The following is a 22,055-nucleotide window of genomic DNA, read 5'->3' as shown; positions in this document are numbered from 1 at the left end:
TTCCTGTGCACTCTAACGTCAATTTAACTAATCACCGGAAGCAACACACACTATAGGGTGTGACCCCTTCACAATAAAATAAATATCCTGCATTCAGACAACATTTTAAACCAAATGTTGCATTGACCAAATGTTGCATTGACCAAATGTATTAAGATATTAACATGGCAATTAAATTGATGCCCTTTGATCATCATCAGTTATTGTCATAATTATAATATATAATACATTTGGACGCTTCGATTGAGATTTACAAATGAAGCTCTGTCGTCATATTTAGTTAGTTTTTTAGTTTTTGGCCACAGTGAAAATATTGTTTAATATTAATAAATATTGTTTTTGAATTACTAAATGCTAACAAATGTGTGTTTAAGCAGAATATTTCTTTTGATAGAAAATATGTGGTGAATTTAAGAAATGATTACATCTATCTTTGTTTTCAAGAAATGTCGACTTTTGGACCGTAAAACGTTCCTGGGAATCTTTGGCTCTCATGAGTCGGAAACAACGCAGCAAATCTAAATCCTCAAATAGTATAATACTTATCATAGTAGTGTAGCCTGACCTTACTCTGACACTGTGTAGAAATACAGAATCAACAGAATGAATAGAAGCTGCACAGCATTTATATGCTGATTTAGAATTGCATGTCATCGTTTTAAATGAAGCTTCAAACTATTTTGTACAGCTCTAAAACAATTATGAAATAAATGGCCTCTGGGTGGCAGTATGCTGACTGTGAATAACAAGCACACGCCGGTCAATAGATACGCACGGTGGTGTCACGAATCTGACAATTTTGCATGTGCACTTATTTTGCGCGCAAAGTAAGAACACTTCTACGCACATATTAGTGAATGAGGCCCATTGAGAGGCTCAAAAAAACTACAAAATTCCTAGTCAATAAAAGCTGCTCCTGATTCTTTTGGATCTCCTTTGACACTGTACTTTATCATCCCACTCACAAGGAAACCATAATACTGTAGTTTGAGAGAGACACAATGTTTATCCTGCTATAATGGTTAACAAGTTGGACCTTGAAACTAAAACCTCCTGGACTCTGAGGCTTTAATTGTCCTGGAGTGCAGCCAACAACCAAACAGGTAACCACTTCAGCTTGCTCAATGTGTACCTGTTGTTCCAAAAGTCATAAAAAGATACGCGTATTGCTCAATTTTACAGCACTTTTTTAATAAACAATTTTACTATTTAATTGCTCTTTAATTGTTGGGTACAAAAGTTACTGTGCTATGAATTCTGCAATGTCTGTTTTTCACTTTTGTTCTCAATGTGTAGATATTGCTACTGTCAGCATACTGAGGATCAGTTTCTGTGCTCCATCTGTCTGGATGTCTTCACTGATCCAGTCACCACATCATGTGGACACAACTTCTGCAAAAACTGCATCACTGAACACTGGAATACTAGTGACCAGTACAGATGTCCGATGTGTAAAAAGGTTTTCATCTTAAGACCTGAGCTGCATGTCAACACTTTGATTTCTGTGATGGTTACTCAGTTCAGACAGTCAGCTTAACAGAAAGCCAGCAGCCCAGCTGTTGTTGTTGCCGCCAGGAACTGAAGATCTCCATGGAAGAGAAAACAGATCACTTCACGGCCCTCGTTAGATATTAAAGAAATGTCTCACTTCCCTTTTTTTTGTGTTTTTGCCACAAGGCTCATTTGTGAGTCATGGCGCCAAAATGTGTTTTTGTTAAATCACAAAGTGGTGGTTGATTTAAAAAAAAAAAAAGTAAAACTGACCGGACTTATTCAAAACTGAGCTGATGACATGATTATTGCAGAGAGGATTCTAAAACCTTCAACAACAGAAAATCAGTTGTTGTAAATACATAGTTCTATGGGCTGTTATAGAAAAATACAAATGCCTGACACATGCCTGCGGTACATTGCTCCCTGAATACAATTAAATGAATCATGAATTAAATGAATCAGCCAAAAGTATGTATTATACAATGTTTTAATCAAATAGGAGCTGAAGAGGAAACCTTGACAACAGAACAGGCGGGGCAACACTAGAGGAGAGCTTCAACGTCCCATTACTTAAATAAAACTGAAAGACTGCAGAGCTGCAAGCAAGGCGAGTCTTTCTGTCCAAAGAAAATCTAAAGTTAATCAAGACTTTCTCTGCAACACAATATTCTCTTCCTCACACTGGTGAGTGCTTTCCTTTGTTTCTCTAAGTACAAACCTTATTGTTTTATGCTATGAATTACATTTTTCTATGAATAAAAAGTGCAATGATCATTGTTATATCAAAACATTAATAAGATAATGCACTTTGAATATAGTCACAATATGTAACATACATTAGATAAGAAGTGTTTTTGCAGGGAAGGAAAATAAGAACACTTGGTTTTTGAAATATAAGATTGAGATGAAATATTATAGGTGATCTTTGTGGTACAGTAAGGTATGGGGAGACAAACAGATATGACATGGTGAGACTGATGTTAGTGGGACAGTCTAATCTATAGGCTTTAATAATTAAACCATTTGATGAATAAATTACTGTCCTATGATCATTTATTCTGCACATTTCCAAAAACGTGCAGATTTTGTGGGCTGTAGTGACGAAAATTACTACTAAAAAGAAAGAATTCTGCAATTCCAATTCTGTTTTTTATCACTTTTGTTCTCAATGTGTAGATATGGCTACAGTCAGCAGACTGCTTGCTGAAGATCAGCTTCTGTGCTCCATCTGTCTGGATGTCTTCACTGATCCAGTCACTGCATCGTGTGGACACAACTTCTGCAAAAACTGCATCACTAAACACTGGAATACTGCTGACAAATGCCAGTGTCCCATATGTGCAAAACTTTTCTACAGCAGACCTGAGCTGCACGTCAACACCTTCATCTCTGAGATGGTTGTTCAGTTCAGACAGTCAGCTCAACAGAAAACCAGCAGCTCAGAGCAACAAGAGTCCAAACCAGGAGAAGTTCCCTGTGACGTCTGCACTGGAACCAAACTGAAGGCCCTGAAGTCCTGCCTGGTGTGTCTGGCCTCCTACTGTGAGACTCACCTGGAGCCTCATCTGACAATGTCAGGTCTGAAAAGACATCAGCTGATCGACCCTGTGGAGAACCTGGAAGACAGGATGTGTACGAAGCACAATAAACCTCTGGAGCTGTTCTGTAAGACCGACCAGACATGTGTCTGCATGCTCTGCACATATTCCGACCATAAGACGCACGAGTTTGTTCCTCTGAAAGAAGAATATGAAGAAAGGAAGGTGGAGCTGAAGAAGACAGAGGCTGAAATTCAGCAGATGATCCAGAAGAGACGACTAATGATTCCGAAGATCAGACGGTCAGTCAACCTCAGCAACGAAAACGCAGACAGCGAGAAAGCAGAAAGTGTTTGGGTCTTTACAATCCTGATGGAGTCTGTTGAGAGAGGCATGAACGAGATCATTGAGACAATTGAAGAGAAGCAGAGAGCGACAGAGAAACAGGCGGAAGACTCTATCAAAGAGCTGGAACAGGAAATCTCTGAGCTGACCGAGAGAAGTGCTGAGGTGGTTCAGCTCTCATGTTCTGAAGACCACCTCCACCTCCTCCAAAGCATCCAGTCCTTGTACGATGTCCCACCCACCAAGGACTGGACAAAGGTCAGTGTTCCTCCAGCATCACATGAGGGGACTGTGGTGAGAGCTGTCGCTCAGCTGGAGGAGACGCTCAGTAAAGAGATGAAGAAGCTGGTTGAAGCTGAGCTGAAGAGGGTCCAGAAGTTTGCAGTGGATGTGACTCTTGACCCTGATACAGCAAATCCTGAACTCATCCTGTCTGATGATGAAAAACAAGTGAATCATGGTGATGTGAAGAAAAATCTCCCAAACAACCCAGAGAGATTTTGCACGAGTCTTTGTGTCTTGGGAAAGCAGAGTTTCTCGTCAGGAAGATCTTACTATGAGATTCAGGTCAAAGAAAAGCCGGAGTGGGATTTAGGAGTGGCCAGAGAGTCGATCAACAGGAAGGGACTCATCACACTGAGCCCTGAGGATGGCTACTGGACCATATGGTTGAGGAATGGAAATGAGTATGGAGCTCTTGATGAACTTGATGTCCGTCTCTCTCTGAAGTCTCGGCCTCAGAAGGTGGGGGTGTTTGTGGATTATGAGGAGGGTCTGGTCTCCTTCAATGACGTAGATGCTGCAGCTCTTATCTACTCCTTCACTGGCTGCTCCTTCAATGGGAAACTCATCCCATACTTCAATCCTGGACTTAATGATGATGATAAAAACTCCGCCCCTCTAATAATCTCTTGTGTCAATCACAAGTAAACGGATCACTGTATTGTCTCTAAAACGATTCTGTATCAGACAAGGCAACAAACAAAGGTGTGGACTATTGTCACATAGCTTGGACTCAAGATCAAGTCATGAGTTTGATGATTTCATTTTCATTTGTCACGTGACTTTACTTGGAAATGAGCCTTCTATGTTTGTGGACTTCCCCTTCCCAACAAGAGGAAGATTCTTAGCCAAGAACACAAGAGTGAAGACATTCACGGATGTTGCAATGTTGAGTGTTTTCCTAATAGAGTTTCTATTATCAACCTGCTTGAACCTTGACACTGGGTTTTATATTTACTTTTATATCTACTGCTGTACTGTAACAATTACTATTCTAATCTACAGATTCATTGGCTGTATACATTATATTTCTATTTTCATTTTAGCAGATTTTGAGCAATGTGCTTCATTCTTGATACAATGTGGTGAAGACATTCACGGTCCCCTGATGATGTATCCTGCTGACTTTAGTGATCATCTGACTGTTACTATAGCGCCACCATGAGATCAACTTCTTAGTTATTGAGTGAAATATCTATTGGATGGTTTCATGATATTGACAAACACATTCATGGTCCCCAGAGGATGAATTACAACAACTTTGATCTACCGACCATTCCTCTAGCGCCATCATCCGGTCAACATTTTAATTTGTCCAATGCTTTGGTTTATGAGCAAATACATGTTAGACTGAATCCAAATTCCCATCAGCCTCCGCTGTAAATTGTGTTTTAGGGAAAAGCTAATGTTTGCTAGCATGCTACACTAACAAGGGGAACAAGGTAAACCTCATATCCGACCGAAATATATGTGAATAAAATAGCGTTATTACTGTTTGTTAGCATGCTGATGTTAGCATTTAGCAGAGACCATCATGTAGTACAGACTCACAGAGCTGCTACATGACTGCAGACCCTTAATGTTGTGATGGGATGTATCTCAAAAGTTGACCGCTTCGACAGTTAACAGTTGACAGTTTCCAAATATCCATACACTAACCTCTCCAGTCCTATCAGATACAACGTGTCCAATGTTGCAAAAACATGTTGTACGTCATCTAGGTCTTTGTGGAATCACATCAAGCATCTATCATAACGAGACGAACATGATTTCATCAGTGCTTATTCACATCAAGTCTCATCAATTGTACAAAAGGAAGAGTGTTTGGTCTGCACTGTTCTCAGTGAGGTACGTCTAAAACATCTAAAAACCTATTTTAACCATTTTTATTGAATGTCATTTAAGATAAAATCTGGAACAAGGCGCATTTCTTGTTGTTCATATTTGATTACATTTTATTTTTGTATTTCGTTTTTTTACGTGAAGTAACAAGATGTATACTTTATACTTATACAAAACGAACAATAAAGGAAAGACAAAAAGCTGACTGTGTTATTTTTTGCTTGACCTGTAAGGTTTATACATCTAATACAAAAGATCTCAGTTTTCATGACTATGTATACAATCAAAGGACAGAAAGAAAAAGAGAAGTTGAAAGTGCCTCATGGGTAAAAGTCAGGAATGTCAGGGCCCTGAAAGGAGCCAGATAGCAGTAGAAGTACACCTGGAGGTGTCTTAAAAAAGTCCCTTATTATCCTGACTGGCATGTGGCAACGTCACATAACCTCAAAAAGAAACTGAAAGTTTGTCAGAGTCGACGGCAGATTTGAGATAAGACAAAGTGAACTGAGAACGAGTCTGTTTCAACGAACGGCACAGTAAAGAATCTGCCAAACACTGGTGAGTACAAATTATATTTGCCGTGGTTGACCGTGGCCAAGTGGAAAGCAGGGCCACCTTTCAATCAGAGGGTCTGCGGTTCGATCCCCGGCTCCTGCTCTACTAATCTCGTATCAATGTGTCCTTGAGCAATTGCTCCCGTAGCTGCGTCTACAGTGTGTAGATAGATACTGAATTGTAAGTCGCTTTGGATAAAACCGTCTGCTACCGTAATGTAATGTAATTTACATTTCAATAAGCAGCATTAACACAAATCTTCAGCTGTACTAAGACAATATGTTGTTCTCTTTTCATACAAACACTTGTCAAATAGTTGAGCTAGCATTGATCCTCAATTAAGGACCTAGCTCATCTATAAGCCTAGGTCCTAGGCTGGTTTGTTTGAGAAATAAATCACTTTCCTCAAAAATGTTTGTATTTGTTTATATATATATTTATATGAATTTGTTCATATTTGTTCTCACTTTAATTTGTGCTCCCAGTGGGTAGATACAGCATGGCAGCAGCCAACTATCTGTCATCTGAAGAACAGTTTCTGTGCGCCATCTGTCTGGATGTCTTCACTGATCCAGTCACCACATCATGTGGACACAACTTCTGCAAAAACTGCATCAATGAAAACTGGAATACCAACAAACACCGATACATGTGTCCAATGTGTAAAAAGGTTTTCAAGAAAAGACCTGAGCTGCACGTCAACATCTTCATCTCTGAGATGGTTGTTCAGTTCAGACAGTCAGCTCAACAGAAAACCAGCAGCTCAGAGCAACAAGAGTCCAAACCAGGAGAAGTTCCCTGTGACGTCTGCACTGGAACCAAACTGAAGGCCCTGAAGTCCTGCCTGGTGTGTCTGGCCTCCTACTGTGAGACTCACCTGGAGCCTCATCTGTCAATGTCAGGTCTGAAAAGACATCAGCTGATCGACCCTGTGGAGAACCTGGAAGACAGGATGTGTACGAAGCACGATAAACCTCTGGAGCTGTTCTGTAAGACCGACCAGACATGTGTCTGCATGCTCTGCATCTGTTCAGACCATAAGACGCATGAGTTTGTTCCTCTGAGAGACGAATATGAAGAAAGGAAGGTCGAGCTGGAAGCTGAGATTCAGCAGATGATCCAGGAGAGCCAGTTAAAGATTAAGAAGATCAAACAGTTAGACATCATCAGCAACAAAAACGCAGACATAGAGAAAGCAGAAGGCTTTCGGGTTTTCACAACTCTGATGGAGTCTGTTGAGAGAGGCCTCTATGAGCTCACTGAGACAATCGTAAAGAAGCAGAGAACGACACAGAAACAGGATGACAACTTCATCAAAGAGCTGGAACAGGAAATCTCTGAGCTGAAGAAGAAAAACATGGAGGTGAAGCAGCTCCCACTCTCTGAAGACCACCTCCTCCAAAGCTTCCCATCTGTGAAAGCAATTCATCCCACCAAGGACTGGACAAAAGTCGGAGTCTGTCCACGATCATATGATGGGACTGTAGTGAGAGCTGTGGTTCAGCTGTTGGAGACGCTCAGTAAAGAGATGAAGAAGCTGGTTGAAGCTGAGCTGAAGAGGATCCAGAAGTTTGCAGTGGATGTGACTCTTGATCCAGAAACAGCTCATCCCAGTCTCATCCTGTCTGCTGATGAAAAACAAGTGAATCCTGATAAAGCAAAGAAGAATCTCCCAAACAACCCAGAGAGATTTTCTCTCAATCCCTGTGTTTTAGGAAAGCAGAGTTTCTCTTCTGGCAGATTCTACTTTGAGGTTCAGGTTAAAGGAAAGACGGAGTGGGATTTAGGAGTGGCCAGAGAGTCGATCAACAGGAAGGAAGACATCCCACTGAGTCCTGAGGATGGCTACTGGGCTATATGGTTGAGGAAAAGAATCAAGTACAAAGCTTTGAATGAGCCTCCAGTCTCTCTCTTTTTTAGGTTGAAACCCAAGACAGTGGGGGTGTTTGTGGATTATGAGGAGGGTCTGGTCTCCTTCTATGACGTAGATGCTGCAGCTCTTATCTACTCCTTCACTGGCTGCTCCTTCAATGGGAAACTCTTCCCATACTTCAATCCGGGTCTGAATGATGACAATAAAAACTCCGCCCCTCTGATCATCTCTCCTGTCAATCACACTGAGTAAACGAATCGTTTTAGACTCCAGTCTGACTCGAATCATGAATTTGATTACTTCAGATTCAATTTGACGAGATCAAATAAGATTTGTAAATAAACTCTGACTTTAACAATAATTATTGAAAATTCCACTTGGATTCGAATGAGACAACTTGCAAGATTTTGATGGTCGCCAGAGGAGAAATTCTCATAATGAGTTTTTTATTTTCATAACAGGATAATACTACAGTAAGCATACTGGAACAGCAAACAGTGTGTAAAGTAACACTAGTATTTGGGGTTTATGTTGTATACTGATGTGTCTCAACTATTATATATCTATTATTATGTATGACTTGACTGCAAACTAGTGCAACACACCAATTTACCAATATGATCAATTAGCTCTCCAACCCTGCTGGACCCACTGTTGTTACCAATATTAAGCAACAGACAATTTACTGTGTATGTGTAATTATTGTTCAGGGTAAAAATTGTTAAGGGGGAATTCATGAAAAAAATCATTTTACATTGCATCTTTTTTTTTCTTCTAATTAATCAACCAGCTAACCTAAACTTTTCAAATGGGGCAAGTCTTTGTTTAAGTTTGATGTTGCTTATTCAATTTCACCATAAATCGTTTGTCTTAGATCGGTGTTTGAAGCTTTGGATTATCAGTAAGATCACAAAGGAGCCGTAATACTGTGCAGTTAAACTACAGTGGATATCATTGAGGGATGGTGTGGTTTAGAATGTGTTGTTATACGTACTTAAGATCCTTTGATATACATAAAGGTTGCTTCTTTGGGTTAGGTCGTTGTTTATATATTATTTATATATAATGTGTAAGGAATAAGAAAAGCCCCAAAGCTGAGTTTGTATTTATTTGATCAAGACTTGTAACCATATATATCTATAATAAATCATTTTTACCATATTATTGAGTGACTTTGGTTGAAATCTACTCTTCTTTTAGAATAATACAGCATATATGACAGGGGTGTCAATCAGACGCTCAACAATGGCAAATTATTCGCAGCAACTAAATAATATTTTTTGGGATCGATTAAGTGAAATTGGACATTTTCCCACGGCACACCTGACGATCTCTCGTGGTACACTGATGTGCCGCAGCACAGTGGCTGAAAAATCACTGCTCTAGTCTATTTGAGGCTGGTGGACAGAGGTTGTGACTGAACTACACCGTTACACATCTTTGGTGTTTGGTCTCCAAAGTGAAACTAATCTTGACCCAAGATTAGGTTACTAAGATCATGTCCAGACCTGAGGGAGGCACCAATATGTCAGCAACGAAGCTGCAGTAAGAAGAGGAGAGAAATAAAAAGGGAAGGCTTGGGCAGCCTTTTCCTCTCTAGACATATAAAACCCACATTAAACTACGTACATCTACATACAATCCTTTCAACTTCTGTTGAGATTTAGGTCAATGGTGTTAAAGATGTGCCTCCCTCACCAAAAGAGGCGGGATCATTATGCTGCCTGACAGGAAAATCTCTTTCTGTATAAATAACAAAAAACAGGAAGAGTTCAACTAAACCTCCTCAAATGAAAGTTTGTCAGAGCGACTAGAGCTGAAGTCGAGACGAGTCTCTTTGTTTCTCTCTGAAGAAAAATTCAAGAGTACCTCAGGCCTTTTCTCTGCAACATTGCAGGGTCTCTGACAAACACTGGTGAGTACAACTGATCATATTCACTGTTAATTTGAAATTGATTGGGAACCCATCGACGTACTTTCTTCACTTTTTAATGTCATGTCTTCTGTCAAGCAGCTGACAGAAACTTTGGGTCCTTCCCCTTTTTCATCAACCAGCTGTTACATAAAAATACCATTTAATACCAAACGTCATTCAGATGCACCAGTGGCTGTGTTCTTGAACACTTCCCTAGATGCAGTTAAGTACAAAAAATAAATAAAAGCCAGAACAGTGACTGCGTATCTCTCTTTGTCACTGGAGTTGTGAACTGAGCGTACTTAAGTCAAACCTTTTATTCACAGGTGCCACCTGCTGTTGTGAATGAATAATAACATTTAAATGTCTAGCACTCAAACTCAAGAAGAGCACGTCTTTTTAAACATGTTTTCAGGACAATATGGTATGAATACACTGTACCAATATACTATGAATTTTGACACTGTGTTTACTTTTTGCAATAACTGTAGTAAACAACCATTAGAGCCTTCATAAAGACCTGAATCACAAAAATAAAGCTTGGGACTTGCCTGTCTTCTGCTAAATTTCAAAACGGGGACTTGGTTCCACCTCTCTTGGTAGTTAGTCTGGCTCAGTCTTTGTTTGTTTTTTCATGAATATTGCATTTGCTGGTTGTTTCCTCCTTGTGGATGTTCATCTTTTCTTGCAAATTGAACTTTTTTTTTTTTTTTTTTTCACTTTCGCTTGTGTTCCCAGTGTGAAGACATGGCTGAAGCCAGTTGTCTACTATCTGAAGATCAGTTCCTGTGCTCCATCTGTCTGGATGTGTTCACTGATCCAGTCACCACATCGTGTGGACACAACTTCTGCAAAAACTGCATCACTGAACACTGGAATGTCTGTGTCCCGTGGAAGTGTCCCATGTGTAAAGTGATTTTTACCAAAAAACCTGAACTTCTCATCAATACCTTCATCTCTGAGATGGTTGCTCAGTTCAGACAGTCACCTCAACAGAAAACCAGCAGCTCAGAGCAACAAGAGTCCAAACCAGGAGAAGTTCCCTGTGACGTCTGCACTGGAACCAAACTGAAGGCCCTGAAGTCTTGCCTGGTGTGTCTGGCCTCCTACTGTGAGACTCACCTGGAGCCTCATCTGACAATGTCAGGTCTGAAAAGACATCAGCTGATCGACCCTGTGGAGAACCTGGAAGACAGGATGTGTACGAAGCACGATAAACCTCTGGAGCTGTTCTGTAAGACCGACCAGACATGTGTCTGCATGCTCTGCACATATTCTGACCATAAGACGCACGAGTTTGTTCCTCTGAAAGAAGAATATGAAGAAAGGAAGGTCGAGCTGAAGACGACAGAGGCTGAAATTCAGCAGATGATCCAGAAGAGACGACTAATGATTCCGAAGATCAGACGGTCAGTCAACCTCAGCAACGAAAACGCAGACAGAGAGATAGCAGAAAGTGTTCGGGTCTTTACAATCCTGATGGAGTCTGTTGAGAGAGGCATGAACGAGATCATTGAGACAATTGAAGAGAAGCAGAGAGCAACAGAGAAACAGGCGGAAGACTTTATCAAAGAGCTGGAACAGGAAATCTCTGAGCTGACCGAGAGAAGTGCTGAGGTGGTTCAGCTCTCATGTTCTGAAGACCACCTCCACCTCCTCCAAAGCATCCAGTCCTTGTACGATGTCCCACCCACCAAGGACTGGACAAAGGTCAGTGTTCCTCCAGCATCACATGAGGGGACTGTGGTGAGAGCTGTCGCTCAGCTGGAGGAGACGCTCAGTAAAGAGATGAAGAAGCTGGTTGAAGCTGAGCTGAAGAGGGTCCAGAAGTTTGCAGTGGATGTGACTCTTGACCCTGATACAGCAAATCCTGAACTCATCCTGTCTGATGATGAAAAACAAGTGAATCATGGTGATGTGAAGAAAAATCTCCCAAACAACCCAGAGAGATTTTGCACGAGTCTTTGTGTCTTGGGAAAGCAGAGTTTCTCGTCAGGAAGATCTTACTATGAGATTCAGGTCAAAGAAAAGCCGGAGTGGGATTTAGGAGTGGCCAGAGAGTCGATCAACAGGAAGGGACTCATCACACTGAGCCCTGAGGATGGTTACTGGACCATATGGTTGAGGAATGGAAATGAGTACAGAGCTCTTGATGAACTTGATGTCCGTCTCTCTCTGAAGTCTCGGCCTCAGAAGGTGGGGGTGTTTGTGGATTATGAGGAGGGTCTGGTCTCCTTCTATGACGTAGATGCTGCAGCTCTTATCTACTCCTTCACTGGCTGCTCCTTCAATGGGAAACTCATCCCATACTTCAATCCTGGACTTAATGATGATGATAAAAACTCTGCCCCTCTGATCATCTCTCCTGTCAATCACACTGAGTAGACGAATCGTTTTAGACTCCAGTCTGACTGGAATCATGAATTTGATTACTTCAGATTCAATTTGACGAGATCAAATAAGATTTGTAAATAAACTCTGACTTTAACAATAATTACTGAAAATTCCACTTGGATTCGAATGTGACAACTTGCAAGATTTTGATGGTCGCCAGAGGAGAAATTCTCATAATGAGTTTTTTATTTTCATAACAGGATAATACTACAGTAAGCATACTGGAACAGCAAACAGTGTGTAAAGTAACACTAGTATTTGGGGTTTATGTTGTATACTGATGTGTCTCAACTATTATATATCTATTATTATGTATGACTTGACTGCAAACTAGTGCAACACACCAATTTACCAATATGATCAAATAGCTCTCCAACCCTGCTGGACCCACTGTTGTTACCAATATTAAGCAACAGACAATTTACTGTGTATGTGTAATTATTGTTCAGGGTAAAAATTGTTAAGGGGGAATTCATGAAAAAAATCATTTTACATTGCATCTTTTTTTTTCTTCTAATTAATCAACCAGCTAACCTAAACTTTTCAAATGGGGCAAGTCTTTGTTTAAGTTTGATGTTGCTTATTCAATTTCACCATAAAACGTTTGTCTTAGATCGGTGTTTGAAGCTTTGGATTATCAGTAAGATCACAAAGGAGCCGTAATACTGTGCAGTTAAACTACAGTGGATATCATTGAGGGATGGTGTGGTTTAGAATGTGTTGTTATACGTACTTAAGATCCTTTGATATACATAAAGGTTGCTTCTTTGGGTGAGGTCATTGTTTATATATTATTTATATATAATGTGTAAGGAATAAGAAAAGCCCCAAAGCTGAGTTTGTATTTATTTGATCAAGACTTGTAACCATATATATCTATAATAAATCATTTTTACCATATTATTGAGTGACTTTGGTTGAAATCTACTCTTCTTTTAGAATAATACAGCATATATGACAGGGGTGTCAATCAGACGCTCAACAATGGCAAATTATTCGCAGCAACTAAATAATATTTTTTGGGATCGATTAAGTGAAATTGGACATTTTCCCACGGCACACCTGACGATCTCTCGTGGTACACTGATGTGCCGCAGCACAGTGGCTGAAAAATCACTGCTCTAGTCTATTTGAGGCTGGTGGACAGAGGTTGTGACTGAACTACACCGTTACACATCTTTGGTGTTTGGTCTCCAAACTGAAACTAATCTTGAGCCAAGATTAAGTTACTAAGATCATGTCCAGACCTGAGGGAGGCACCAATATGTCAGCAACGAAGCTGCAGTAAGAAGAGGAGAGAAATAAAAAGGGAAGGCTTGGGCAGCCTTTTCCTCTCTAGACATATAAAACCCACATTAAACTACGTACATCTACATACAATCTTTTCAACTTCTGTTGAGATTTAGATCAATGGTGTTTAAGATGTGCCTCCCTCACCAAAAGAGGCGGGATCATTATGCTTTATGCATTATGCTGCCTGACAGGAAAATCTCTTTCTGTATAAATAACAAAAAACAGGAAGAGTTCAACTAAACCTCCTGAAATGAAAGTTTGTCAGAGCGACTAGAGCTGAAGTCGAGACGAGTCTCTTTGTTTCTCTCTGAAGAAAAATTCAAGAGTACCTCAGGCCTTTTCTCCGCAACATTGCAGGGTCTCTGACAAACACTGGTGAGTACAACTGATCATATTCACTGTTAATTTGAAAAGTGAGAAAATTGATTGGGAACCCATCGACGTACTTTCTTCACTTTTTAATGTCATGTCTTCTGTCAAGCAGCTGAGAGAAACTTTGGGTCCTTCCAATTTTTCATCAACCAGCTGTTACATAAAAATACCATTTCATACCAAACGTCATTCAGATGCACCAGTGGCTGTGTTCTTGAACACTTCCCTAGATGCAGTTAAGTACAAAAAATAAATAAAAGCCAGAACAGTGACTGCGTATCTCTCTTTGTCACTGGAGTTGTGAACTGAGCGTACTTAAGTCAAACCTTTTATTCACAGGTGCCACCTGCTGTTGTGAATGAATAATAACATTTAAATGTCTAGCACTCAAACTCAAGAAGAGCACGTCTTTTTAAACATGTTTTCAGGACAATATGGTATGAATACACTGTACCAATATACTATGAATTTTGACACTGTGTTTACTTTTTGCAATAACTGTAGTAAACAACCATTAGAGCCTTCATAAAGACCTGAATCCCAAATATTAAGCTTGGGACTTGCCTGTTTTCTGCTAAATTTCAAAACGGGGACTTGGTTCCACCTCTCTTGGTAGTTAGTCTGGCTCAGTCTTTGTTTGTTTTTTCATGAATATTGCATTTGCTGGTTGTTTCCTCCTTGTGGATGTTCATCTTTTCTTGCAAATTGAACTTTTTTTTTTTTTTTTCCACTTTCGCTTGTGTTCCCAGTGTGAAGACATGGCTGAAGCCAGTTGTCTACTATCTGAAGATCAGTTCCTGTGTTCCATCTGTCTGGATGTGTTCACTGATCCAGTCACCACATCGTGTGGACACAACTTCTGCAAAAACTGCATCACTGAACACTGGAATGTCTGTGTCCCGTGGAAGTGTCCCATGTGTAAAGTGATTTTTACCAAAAAACCTGAACTTCTCATCAACACCTTCATCTCTGAGATGGTTGCTCAGTTCAGACAGTCACCTCAACAGAAAACCAGCAGCTCAGAGCAACAAGAGTCCAAACCAGGAGAAGTTCCCTGTGACGTCTGCACTGGAACCAAACTGAAGGCCCTGAAGTCCTGCCTGGTGTGTCTGGCCTCCTACTGTGAGACTCACCTGGAGCCTCATCTGACAATGTCAGGCCTGAAAAGACATCAGCTGATCGACCCTGTGGAGAACCTGGAAGACAGGATGTGTACGAAGCACAATAAACCTCTGGAGCTGTTCTGTAAGACCGACCAGACATGTGTCTGCATGCTCTGCACTGTTTTAGACCACAAGAACCATGATGTTGTTCCTCTGAGAGACGAATATGACGAAAAGAAGGCCGAGGTGGAGAAGACAGGGGCTGAAATTCAGCAGAATATCCAGGAGAGACAAGTAAGGATACAGAAGATTAAACAGTTACTCAACCTCAGCAAGGAAAACGCAGACAGAGAGATAGCAGAAGGTGTTCAAGTCTTCACAACCCTGATGATGTCTGTCGAGAGAAGACTGAACAAACTCATTGAGACAATTGAAGAGAAGCAGAAAACGACAGAGAAACAGGCTGAAGACTCCGTCAAAGAGCTGGAACAGGAAATCTCTGAGCTGAAGAAGAGAAGCATGAAGGTAGAGCAGTTCTCATGTTCTGAAGACCACCTCCACCTCCTCCAAAGCTTCCCATCCCTGAAAGTTGCTCCACCCACCAAAGACTGGACAGAGGTCAGCATCCATGCACCGTCATACAGAGGGATGGTGACGAGAGCTGTGTCTCAGCTGCAGGACACACTCAGTTCAACCATTACTGTTTGTGTTACAGCTGAGCTGAAGTGGGTCCAACAATACGCCAGAAATGTGACTCTTGATCCTGACACGGCTCATCCTGAACTCATCCTGTCTGCTGATGGGAAACAAGTGAAACATGGTGACGTGAAGAAGAATCTCCCAGACAACCCGGAGAGATTTTCCAAATGTATGTGTGTCTTTGGAAAGCAGAGCATCTCTTCAGGGAGATTTTACTACGAGGTTGAAGTTGAAGGGAAGACTAAATGGACTTTAGGAGTGGCCAGAGAGTCGATCAACAGGAAGGAGAACATCCAGCTGAGTCCTCAGGATGGTTACTGGACCATATGTTTGAGGAATGAAAATCAGTACAAAGCTTTTGCTGGCCCTGATGTCTATCTCCGTCTGAAATGGAGGCCTCAGAAGGTGGGGGTGTTTGTGGATTATGAGGAGGGTCTGGTCTTCTTCTATGACGTAGATGCTGCAGCTCTAGTGTATCGCTTTACTGGCTGCTCCTTCACTGAGAAACTCTTCCTGTACTTTGGTCCATGTCCTAATGATGGTGGTAAAAACTCCACCCCTCTGATCATCACTCCTATCAATGGCACTCAGTAGACAAATGATTTGATTACGCATGAAAACAATCAATGTTTCTGATTGAAGTGACATGAAAAGTGTTTAAGATTATATTTAGAATATTCCCACTGTATGTGGAGGTGTATCCTAAAATGATGTTTTCCTGGGTTTGCATATTTCAGACAGCATATGTTCCATATAGTTTTAATAATGTGTTAGATGTGTGTAAAAAATCATGAAATCAATTTCCACAGAAACAATAATCCAGGTTTCAAATCTATACATACAGTACTTTGAATTGTCTGATCAGTGAGCATTTAAAATCCAATTTCTTTTTTTTTGTATTATTATACAATATCTTTTTAGAAAGAAATAAAAGCAAATGGAAAAATCTTGGAAGTCATGAGTTGTTTTTTATGCACTTGTATTATTTATGTCAAACTCATTACAAAGCCCAGAATGTATTTATGTAAAATATCTACTTATAAATATTTATAATTTCCTGTCTGTTTCAGTGTCAAAGTTTGATTTAAGGGGGAAATAATAATAATAATCAGCAGAAAGTGCCAGAATTACAATAATTATTAGTTGTAATTCGATATAAAATAAAATATGATAAAATCATGATTTTTACCTAATTGTAGGCATCATCATGTTGAATGCAGGACTTTTTACTCTCATACATCGATGGTAAACGCCCATTGCCACAAGACTACACTACCCATGATTCATAGCCTCTGGTATTTCCGGGTTAGGTATTGCTGACAGCCATATTTGATTCGATTATGCTGTTCTGGCTGCGACAACCAGTTTAGCCAGTCCTTAACGAGAAAAAAAAAAAAACGGCGTCTTTTCTTCACTACACACGGCCAGCTTTAAGGTTAATCTACGACGAAGAGCCAGCTGTATTCACAGTAACAACAGTTTATAATCTGTAGTCCAACGATGAATCCCGAATAGTAAGTAAAAATTTCGATTATGACAGGTCCGGTTGAGCTGTCAGCTTAGCCGGAGAAGCTAAGCTAACGTTAGCTTAGTCGGAGAAGCTAACGTTAGCATGCCGTACAAAATGAACGTCAGCTGCTTTGTCTGTCAGTGCTAAGCTAACCGCTGCGGTGCCGTGTACGCACTATCGAATGACAACGTTGATATTTATCAACTCAACGTTTGTCAGCAACTGTCTGGTCAATATAACGCCGATTAAATCAACTAAGTGTTCGTGTTGCCCGTCAACAATGTTGTGTAAGCTCAGTTGCGGTAACTTAAGATGGCAGTAGCATTTAGTAGCTAGTAGGTCAGCTAACGGGAGTAGCTACGTATACCGGACACTGTGGAGGATTTTTGTTATTGACACTTAAGACACATAGTGACAGTTTGATAGTTCAGCAATCGCGAAGCCACTCGATGTATCTCAACTCTATCTGGCTTTAGGTTCATCGTTTCATTTCAGTGTAAAGTGATCCACCCGCAAACAGGAAGTGGCTGAATTCGCTCCCCCGATGATGATGATGATGTGGAGTTAAGTTAGATGACGTCATACATATGGATTAATTGGATCCGTCGTTGTACTGTTTACAAACAAAAAGTCCTGCATCAAAATATACTTTAAAGTTCTCATTATGCAGCGCTACACGTTCACATTATATTATTAGATTATCATCACTGCATTCATGTGTTCATCAGCTAAAGGTGCACATTATTTTAATCACGTTATATGCTGTATATAGACTTAATTCAGTGTTTCCCTTGGGTGGAGTTTGGATTTATTAGTTGATGTTTATTTTTGTTAGTGATCTAAATCTACAAAGCAGTAAATGCAGTGCAGTGAATGTACAATATTTACCTTTCAGATGTAGTGGATTAGAAATATAAAGCAGCATAAAATGGAGACGCTCAAGTGAAGTATGTGTGTGTGTGTGTGTGTGTGTGTGTGTGTGTGTGTGTGTGTGTGTGTGTGTGTGTGTGTGTGTGTAAACATACACGCATATAAGTCACACAGCTGAGCGTTAACACATTTTCTACGCACATTTTTTGAACATTGAACAAAATAATACAAACTACTCAAGACCATCAATCCAATACTTAACTGTACAAATTATCAGATGAGGGAAAAAAAAAAAATCTATTCTTTAAATGAGACAATATGTGTAAGAATCTGACCAAACGTTCAATGACAGAGTTAATTGAGTGATAAAGCACAAAGACGTTTCAGTGTGACACGCCTACTGTTATGTGATGTTTGCACCCTGTTATTCATGTGTGCTCTTGTAACGTTCATGTTGCTCCTCCATCACAGTGATTATTTATTCAAGCTGCTCCTGATCGGTGATTCTGGTGTCGGAAAGTCTTGTCTCCTTCTCCGGTTTGCAGTAAGTGTCGTCCGCTGTTACACAACAGGCTTTGACGTCTGTCCTTGTCAGCGCTGTGATGGCTGACGTGTGTGTGTGTGTGTGTGTGTGTGTGTGTGTGTGTGTGTGTGTGTGTGTGTGTGTGTGTGTGTGTGTGTGTGTGTGTGTGTGTGTTTTTTATCCTAGGATGACACGTACACAGAGAGCTACATTAGTACCATCGGTGTGGACTTCAAGATCAGGACCATCGAGCTGGACGGAAAGACCATAAAACTTCAGATTGTAAGGAGGAACGTCGCGTAATTCCAGCCGTAAATAGATAAGTCGGTGATAAAAGTTTGGATAATGTTGTTGGACTGACGAGCTCCGCTTTGCTTTTCTCAGTGGGACACGGCCGGTCAGGAACGGTTCCGCACCATCACCTCCAGTTACTACAGAGGAGCTCACGGCATTATAGTGGTTTATGATGTGACGGATCAGGTCAGTGCTCCTCCACGACGAAGAGCGTTTGCTTTAATTAACGCCCAGTCATCTTCCAGTCCCAGAGTAATTCTAATGAGTATTTAATGAGATAACGCACACAATAAGATAACGCGCACAATTAAGTGTCGAAGCAGCACAAGAAACAAACCAGATCGAGATACAGAGAGTAAGAGAGCAAAGGAAATAAGGCGTCGTGTGGATCAAGTTCTTATTTTCCTCCCTTCTTCAGGAGTCCTTCAATAATGTCAAACAGTGGCTACAGGAGATCGACCGCTACGCCAGCGAGAACGTCAACAAGCTGCTAGTAGGCAACAAGTGTGACCTCACGACGAAGAAGGTCGTCGATTACACCACGGCTAAGGTGAGCGGACGCCGCGTCGGCACGCATCTGTGAGGAGCCTTTTGTTAAAAAGAAAAAGTGTTAAACTGTCAGTTTAACACTTTGTCCAATTATCTGTAACTAAAACAATAATGAGATAATAATTTGCTGACTGTCAGCCGTCTGTTCTTTCCTGCCACACTGTGGTCTCACGCTCACAGCCTTGGAATTCTGATGAGTAGAGGGTTTTTTTTTTTTTGGAAAACATCTGCTGGTCAGACAGCTGGATGGTCTGTTTAGAAGTGCAATGATCCTCCTCCTCTTCCCTTTTCTGTCTCTTTCTCAAACACACACACACACACACACCCCGCTCAAGTCCGCTTGTCTCAGTCCTGACAGTTGTGCTACAATAATGCACAACATGGTGCATTGTGGGCCGAGTTTGGGTGGTTGATGAAGGCGTGTTAAATTGACTCAAATCCTCCTTTGCTCACCAGGAATTTGCCGACAACTTGGGAATCCCCTTCTTGGAGACGAGCGCCAAGAGCGCCACCAACGTGGAGCAAGCCTTCATGACCATGGCGGCCGAGATCAAGAAGAGGATGGGCCCCGGGGCCACGGCCGGATCCTCGGAGAAGTCCAACGTGAAGATCCAGAGCAAGCCAGTCAACACCTCGTCCGGAGGCTGCTGCTGAGACCTCGAAAAACAGCCACGCCCCGACTCCACCACCCCCCCCCCACCCGAGCCCACGACCAGTCTCAATGTTACCATGCTCCACAGGGAGAGAGAGAGAGAGAGAGAGAGAGAGAGAGAGAGAGAGAGAGAGAGAGAGAGAGAGAGAGAGAGAGAGAGAGAGAGAGAGAGGAAGACTTTGAGTGGACCGGTTTGTAAGTGTGTGTGTGTGCAGTTACAACACCAGATTCCCATCCCACCCTTTCAGAGTCAGCAATAGGACGGTAAGCCCATCCACACCCACCGAACACACACTGGGCGGTTCTTTTCTTTTCTTACTTTACCAAAACACACTCGTACTGGGGAAAAAAAAAAAAAACTAAATGTATACAATTTTTAACAGTGTGTGAAGTTAACCAATGAAAGAAAACACACGTATTCAGCTTTTCTTCTTCTTCTTTTTGTTTTTGTTTGCCCCCTGCTCCTCCTTTTGAGTTTGCTAAATGAGTCACTTTTCTAAAAAAGAAAAAAAAAAAGAAAACAGAGGACCCTCCCCCCCCCCTCCACACACACACACACACACGCACACACACACACACACACACACACAGTTGTCTTTTATTTCGCTGCAGATAACAGCGTGACTTTGGCCCTGAATCTCCTCAGATGTACGAATCGGTAAGCACTTCAAATGAAGCACATGCTTAAAACCAGCATCATGCACGTTCACGACGGATCACATGCTCCCCTCGGGTGCATGTGAGCGAGTGGCGTCCTGCTCGCCAGGAAACCGGCAACGTCACAGTGTCGCCCCTTAAACAAACAAACAAACAAACAAACAAACAAACAAACAAACGATGTGCCAGTGCCTTTGTGGCAGGAGATTCCCGTGACATTGTATGCCTTCGGTGCTCTTGTGTTGTCGGCGTATTCCCCTCGTATGCCCACAGTCGTGGCTTCTTACTTAAAGGACCCACATCGTGTGATAGCAGTCAACATTCCTGTGTATATATATATCTATATTCGGCTCTGTGTGTGTGTGTGTGTGTGTGCGTGTGCGTGTGCGTGTGCGTGTGTGTGTGTGTGCTCTGCTGGGTCTTCACGATACAATAAGCATGTGCTGCATTGGGAGACGTGACGTCAGCCGCGCGTGTTTTCTCTGCTAATGTTCCTCAACCGACAGCACAACCCCCCCCCCCCCTCGCAACAGGAGAACCCCACCATCCCAGCTCGAGAATAATCTATAAACTGTATATATTTATACATAAATGTAAGAAGTGATTTGCAAATTGTGTAGAGAAGCAAGCGAATGACATGATAAATAGATGGAATTAGTAATCTCGGCACGTGATTTGTGGCTGCGGACATGACATTTTTGTGGCACGATGTCTACTATTAAACAATGAAGGAGATCTTTGATAACTGCTGGTCCTCGTGGTGTTGTTATTTTATTTATTTTTTTGTCCTTGTGCACACTTTCTTCACACTTGTTGTCCGGTCTCAGTTCCGCTTTTGTTTCAGACGAGGGGGGTTTTTTGAGTAAGCTGAGAGGAATGATGATCTTCGGCCCAGATTTCTGCAGCTTTTCTCCAACTCCAACCAAAACGTGCTCCATTAATTTAATGAAGTTCAACTTCACCCTGAAGTTAGAAAGTCACGTTTCACCTTACCGACAGCGTTTCACGGTTTCTGTTCTTATTCATTAAAGCGGTCAGAACAACTTTGACTATCAGAAGATGACAGAACATTTTCTCTGCTCGTTAAGAATCGAGAGGAAATTTGAATCCGTACTTCATAATTGATGCGTACAAACAAATGCAAAGGCGCAAACGTGTCCACCCACACGAAGGGACGGTCCCTCAATGCATCACAATGAAAAATCAGCAAATATAATTCGACGTGAAAGGAGCTCCACATCCTCTCAGTCAGTTCTGTTTAAGCAGAAATGAGTACGGATGAATAAAGTCAAGTA

At 41.3% G+C, this 22,055-nt stretch overlaps 5 protein-coding genes across 6 annotated transcripts; all 5 read left to right on the top strand.

The window, feature by feature from the left end:
• Nucleotides 1-2,669: 2,669 nt before the first annotated feature.
• Nucleotides 2,670-5,706, top strand: LOC137884671 (E3 ubiquitin-protein ligase TRIM21-like). The gene has a single exon (XM_068726564.1). The coding sequence runs from the start codon at nucleotides 2,673-2,675 to the stop codon at nucleotides 4,305-4,307; it is 1,635 nt and encodes a 544-aa protein (XP_068582665.1). The 5' UTR covers nucleotides 2,670-2,672; the 3' UTR covers nucleotides 4,308-5,706.
• A 268-nt stretch (nucleotides 5,707-5,974) lies between these two features.
• LOC137884940 (E3 ubiquitin-protein ligase TRIM21-like) lies at nucleotides 5,975-9,084 on the top strand. The gene is made up of 2 exons (XM_068727040.1): nucleotides 5,975-6,059; nucleotides 6,542-9,084. Exon 2 carries the CDS (start codon nucleotides 6,556-6,558, stop codon nucleotides 8,179-8,181), a length of 1,626 nt encoding a protein of 541 aa, XP_068583141.1. The 5' UTR covers nucleotides 5,975-6,059; nucleotides 6,542-6,555; the 3' UTR covers nucleotides 8,182-9,084.
• Nucleotides 9,085-9,751: 667 nt separating this feature from the next.
• LOC137885353 (E3 ubiquitin-protein ligase TRIM21-like) lies at nucleotides 9,752-13,132 on the top strand. Its single transcript, XM_068727578.1, has 2 exons — nucleotides 9,752-9,844; nucleotides 10,583-13,132. The coding sequence occupies exon 2, from the start codon at nucleotides 10,592-10,594 to the stop codon at nucleotides 12,227-12,229; it is 1,638 nt and encodes a 545-aa protein (XP_068583679.1). The 5' UTR covers nucleotides 9,752-9,844; nucleotides 10,583-10,591; the 3' UTR covers nucleotides 12,230-13,132.
• A 657-nt stretch (nucleotides 13,133-13,789) lies between these two features.
• Nucleotides 13,790-16,576, top strand: LOC137885352 (E3 ubiquitin-protein ligase TRIM39-like). The gene is made up of 2 exons (XM_068727577.1): nucleotides 13,790-13,906; nucleotides 14,653-16,576. The coding sequence occupies exon 2, from the start codon at nucleotides 14,662-14,664 to the stop codon at nucleotides 16,297-16,299; it is 1,638 nt and encodes a 545-aa protein (XP_068583678.1). The 5' UTR covers nucleotides 13,790-13,906; nucleotides 14,653-14,661; the 3' UTR covers nucleotides 16,300-16,576.
• A 470-nt stretch (nucleotides 16,577-17,046) lies between these two features.
• Nucleotides 17,047-21,505, top strand: LOC137884738 (ras-related protein ORAB-1). Of its 2 annotated transcripts, XM_068726720.1 has the most exons (6): nucleotides 17,047-17,219; nucleotides 18,557-18,629; nucleotides 18,795-18,890; nucleotides 18,993-19,088; nucleotides 19,321-19,452; nucleotides 19,908-21,505. In XM_068726720.1, the coding sequence occupies exons 1-6, from the start codon at nucleotides 17,206-17,208 to the stop codon at nucleotides 20,103-20,105; spliced, it is 609 nt and encodes a 202-aa protein (XP_068582821.1). In that variant the 5' UTR covers nucleotides 17,047-17,205; the 3' UTR covers nucleotides 20,106-21,505. The 2 variants fall into 2 exon arrangements, with proteins under 2 accessions (XP_068582821.1, XP_068582820.1); XM_068726719.1 differs by lacking the exon at nucleotides 17,047-17,219 and having other exon boundaries at nucleotides 18,522-18,629.
• Nucleotides 21,506-22,055: the final 550 nt, after the last annotated feature.

The sequence above is a fragment of the Cebidichthys violaceus genome, unplaced genomic scaffold, assembly GCF_023349555.1.
Source record: "Cebidichthys violaceus isolate CVI_PGR_0920_01 unplaced genomic scaffold, fCebVio1.0.p SCAF_4, whole genome shotgun sequence".
Lineage (NCBI taxonomy): Eukaryota > Metazoa > Chordata > Actinopteri > Perciformes > Stichaeidae > Cebidichthys > Cebidichthys violaceus.
This window is presented reverse-complemented; position numbering and strand designations above follow the sequence as displayed.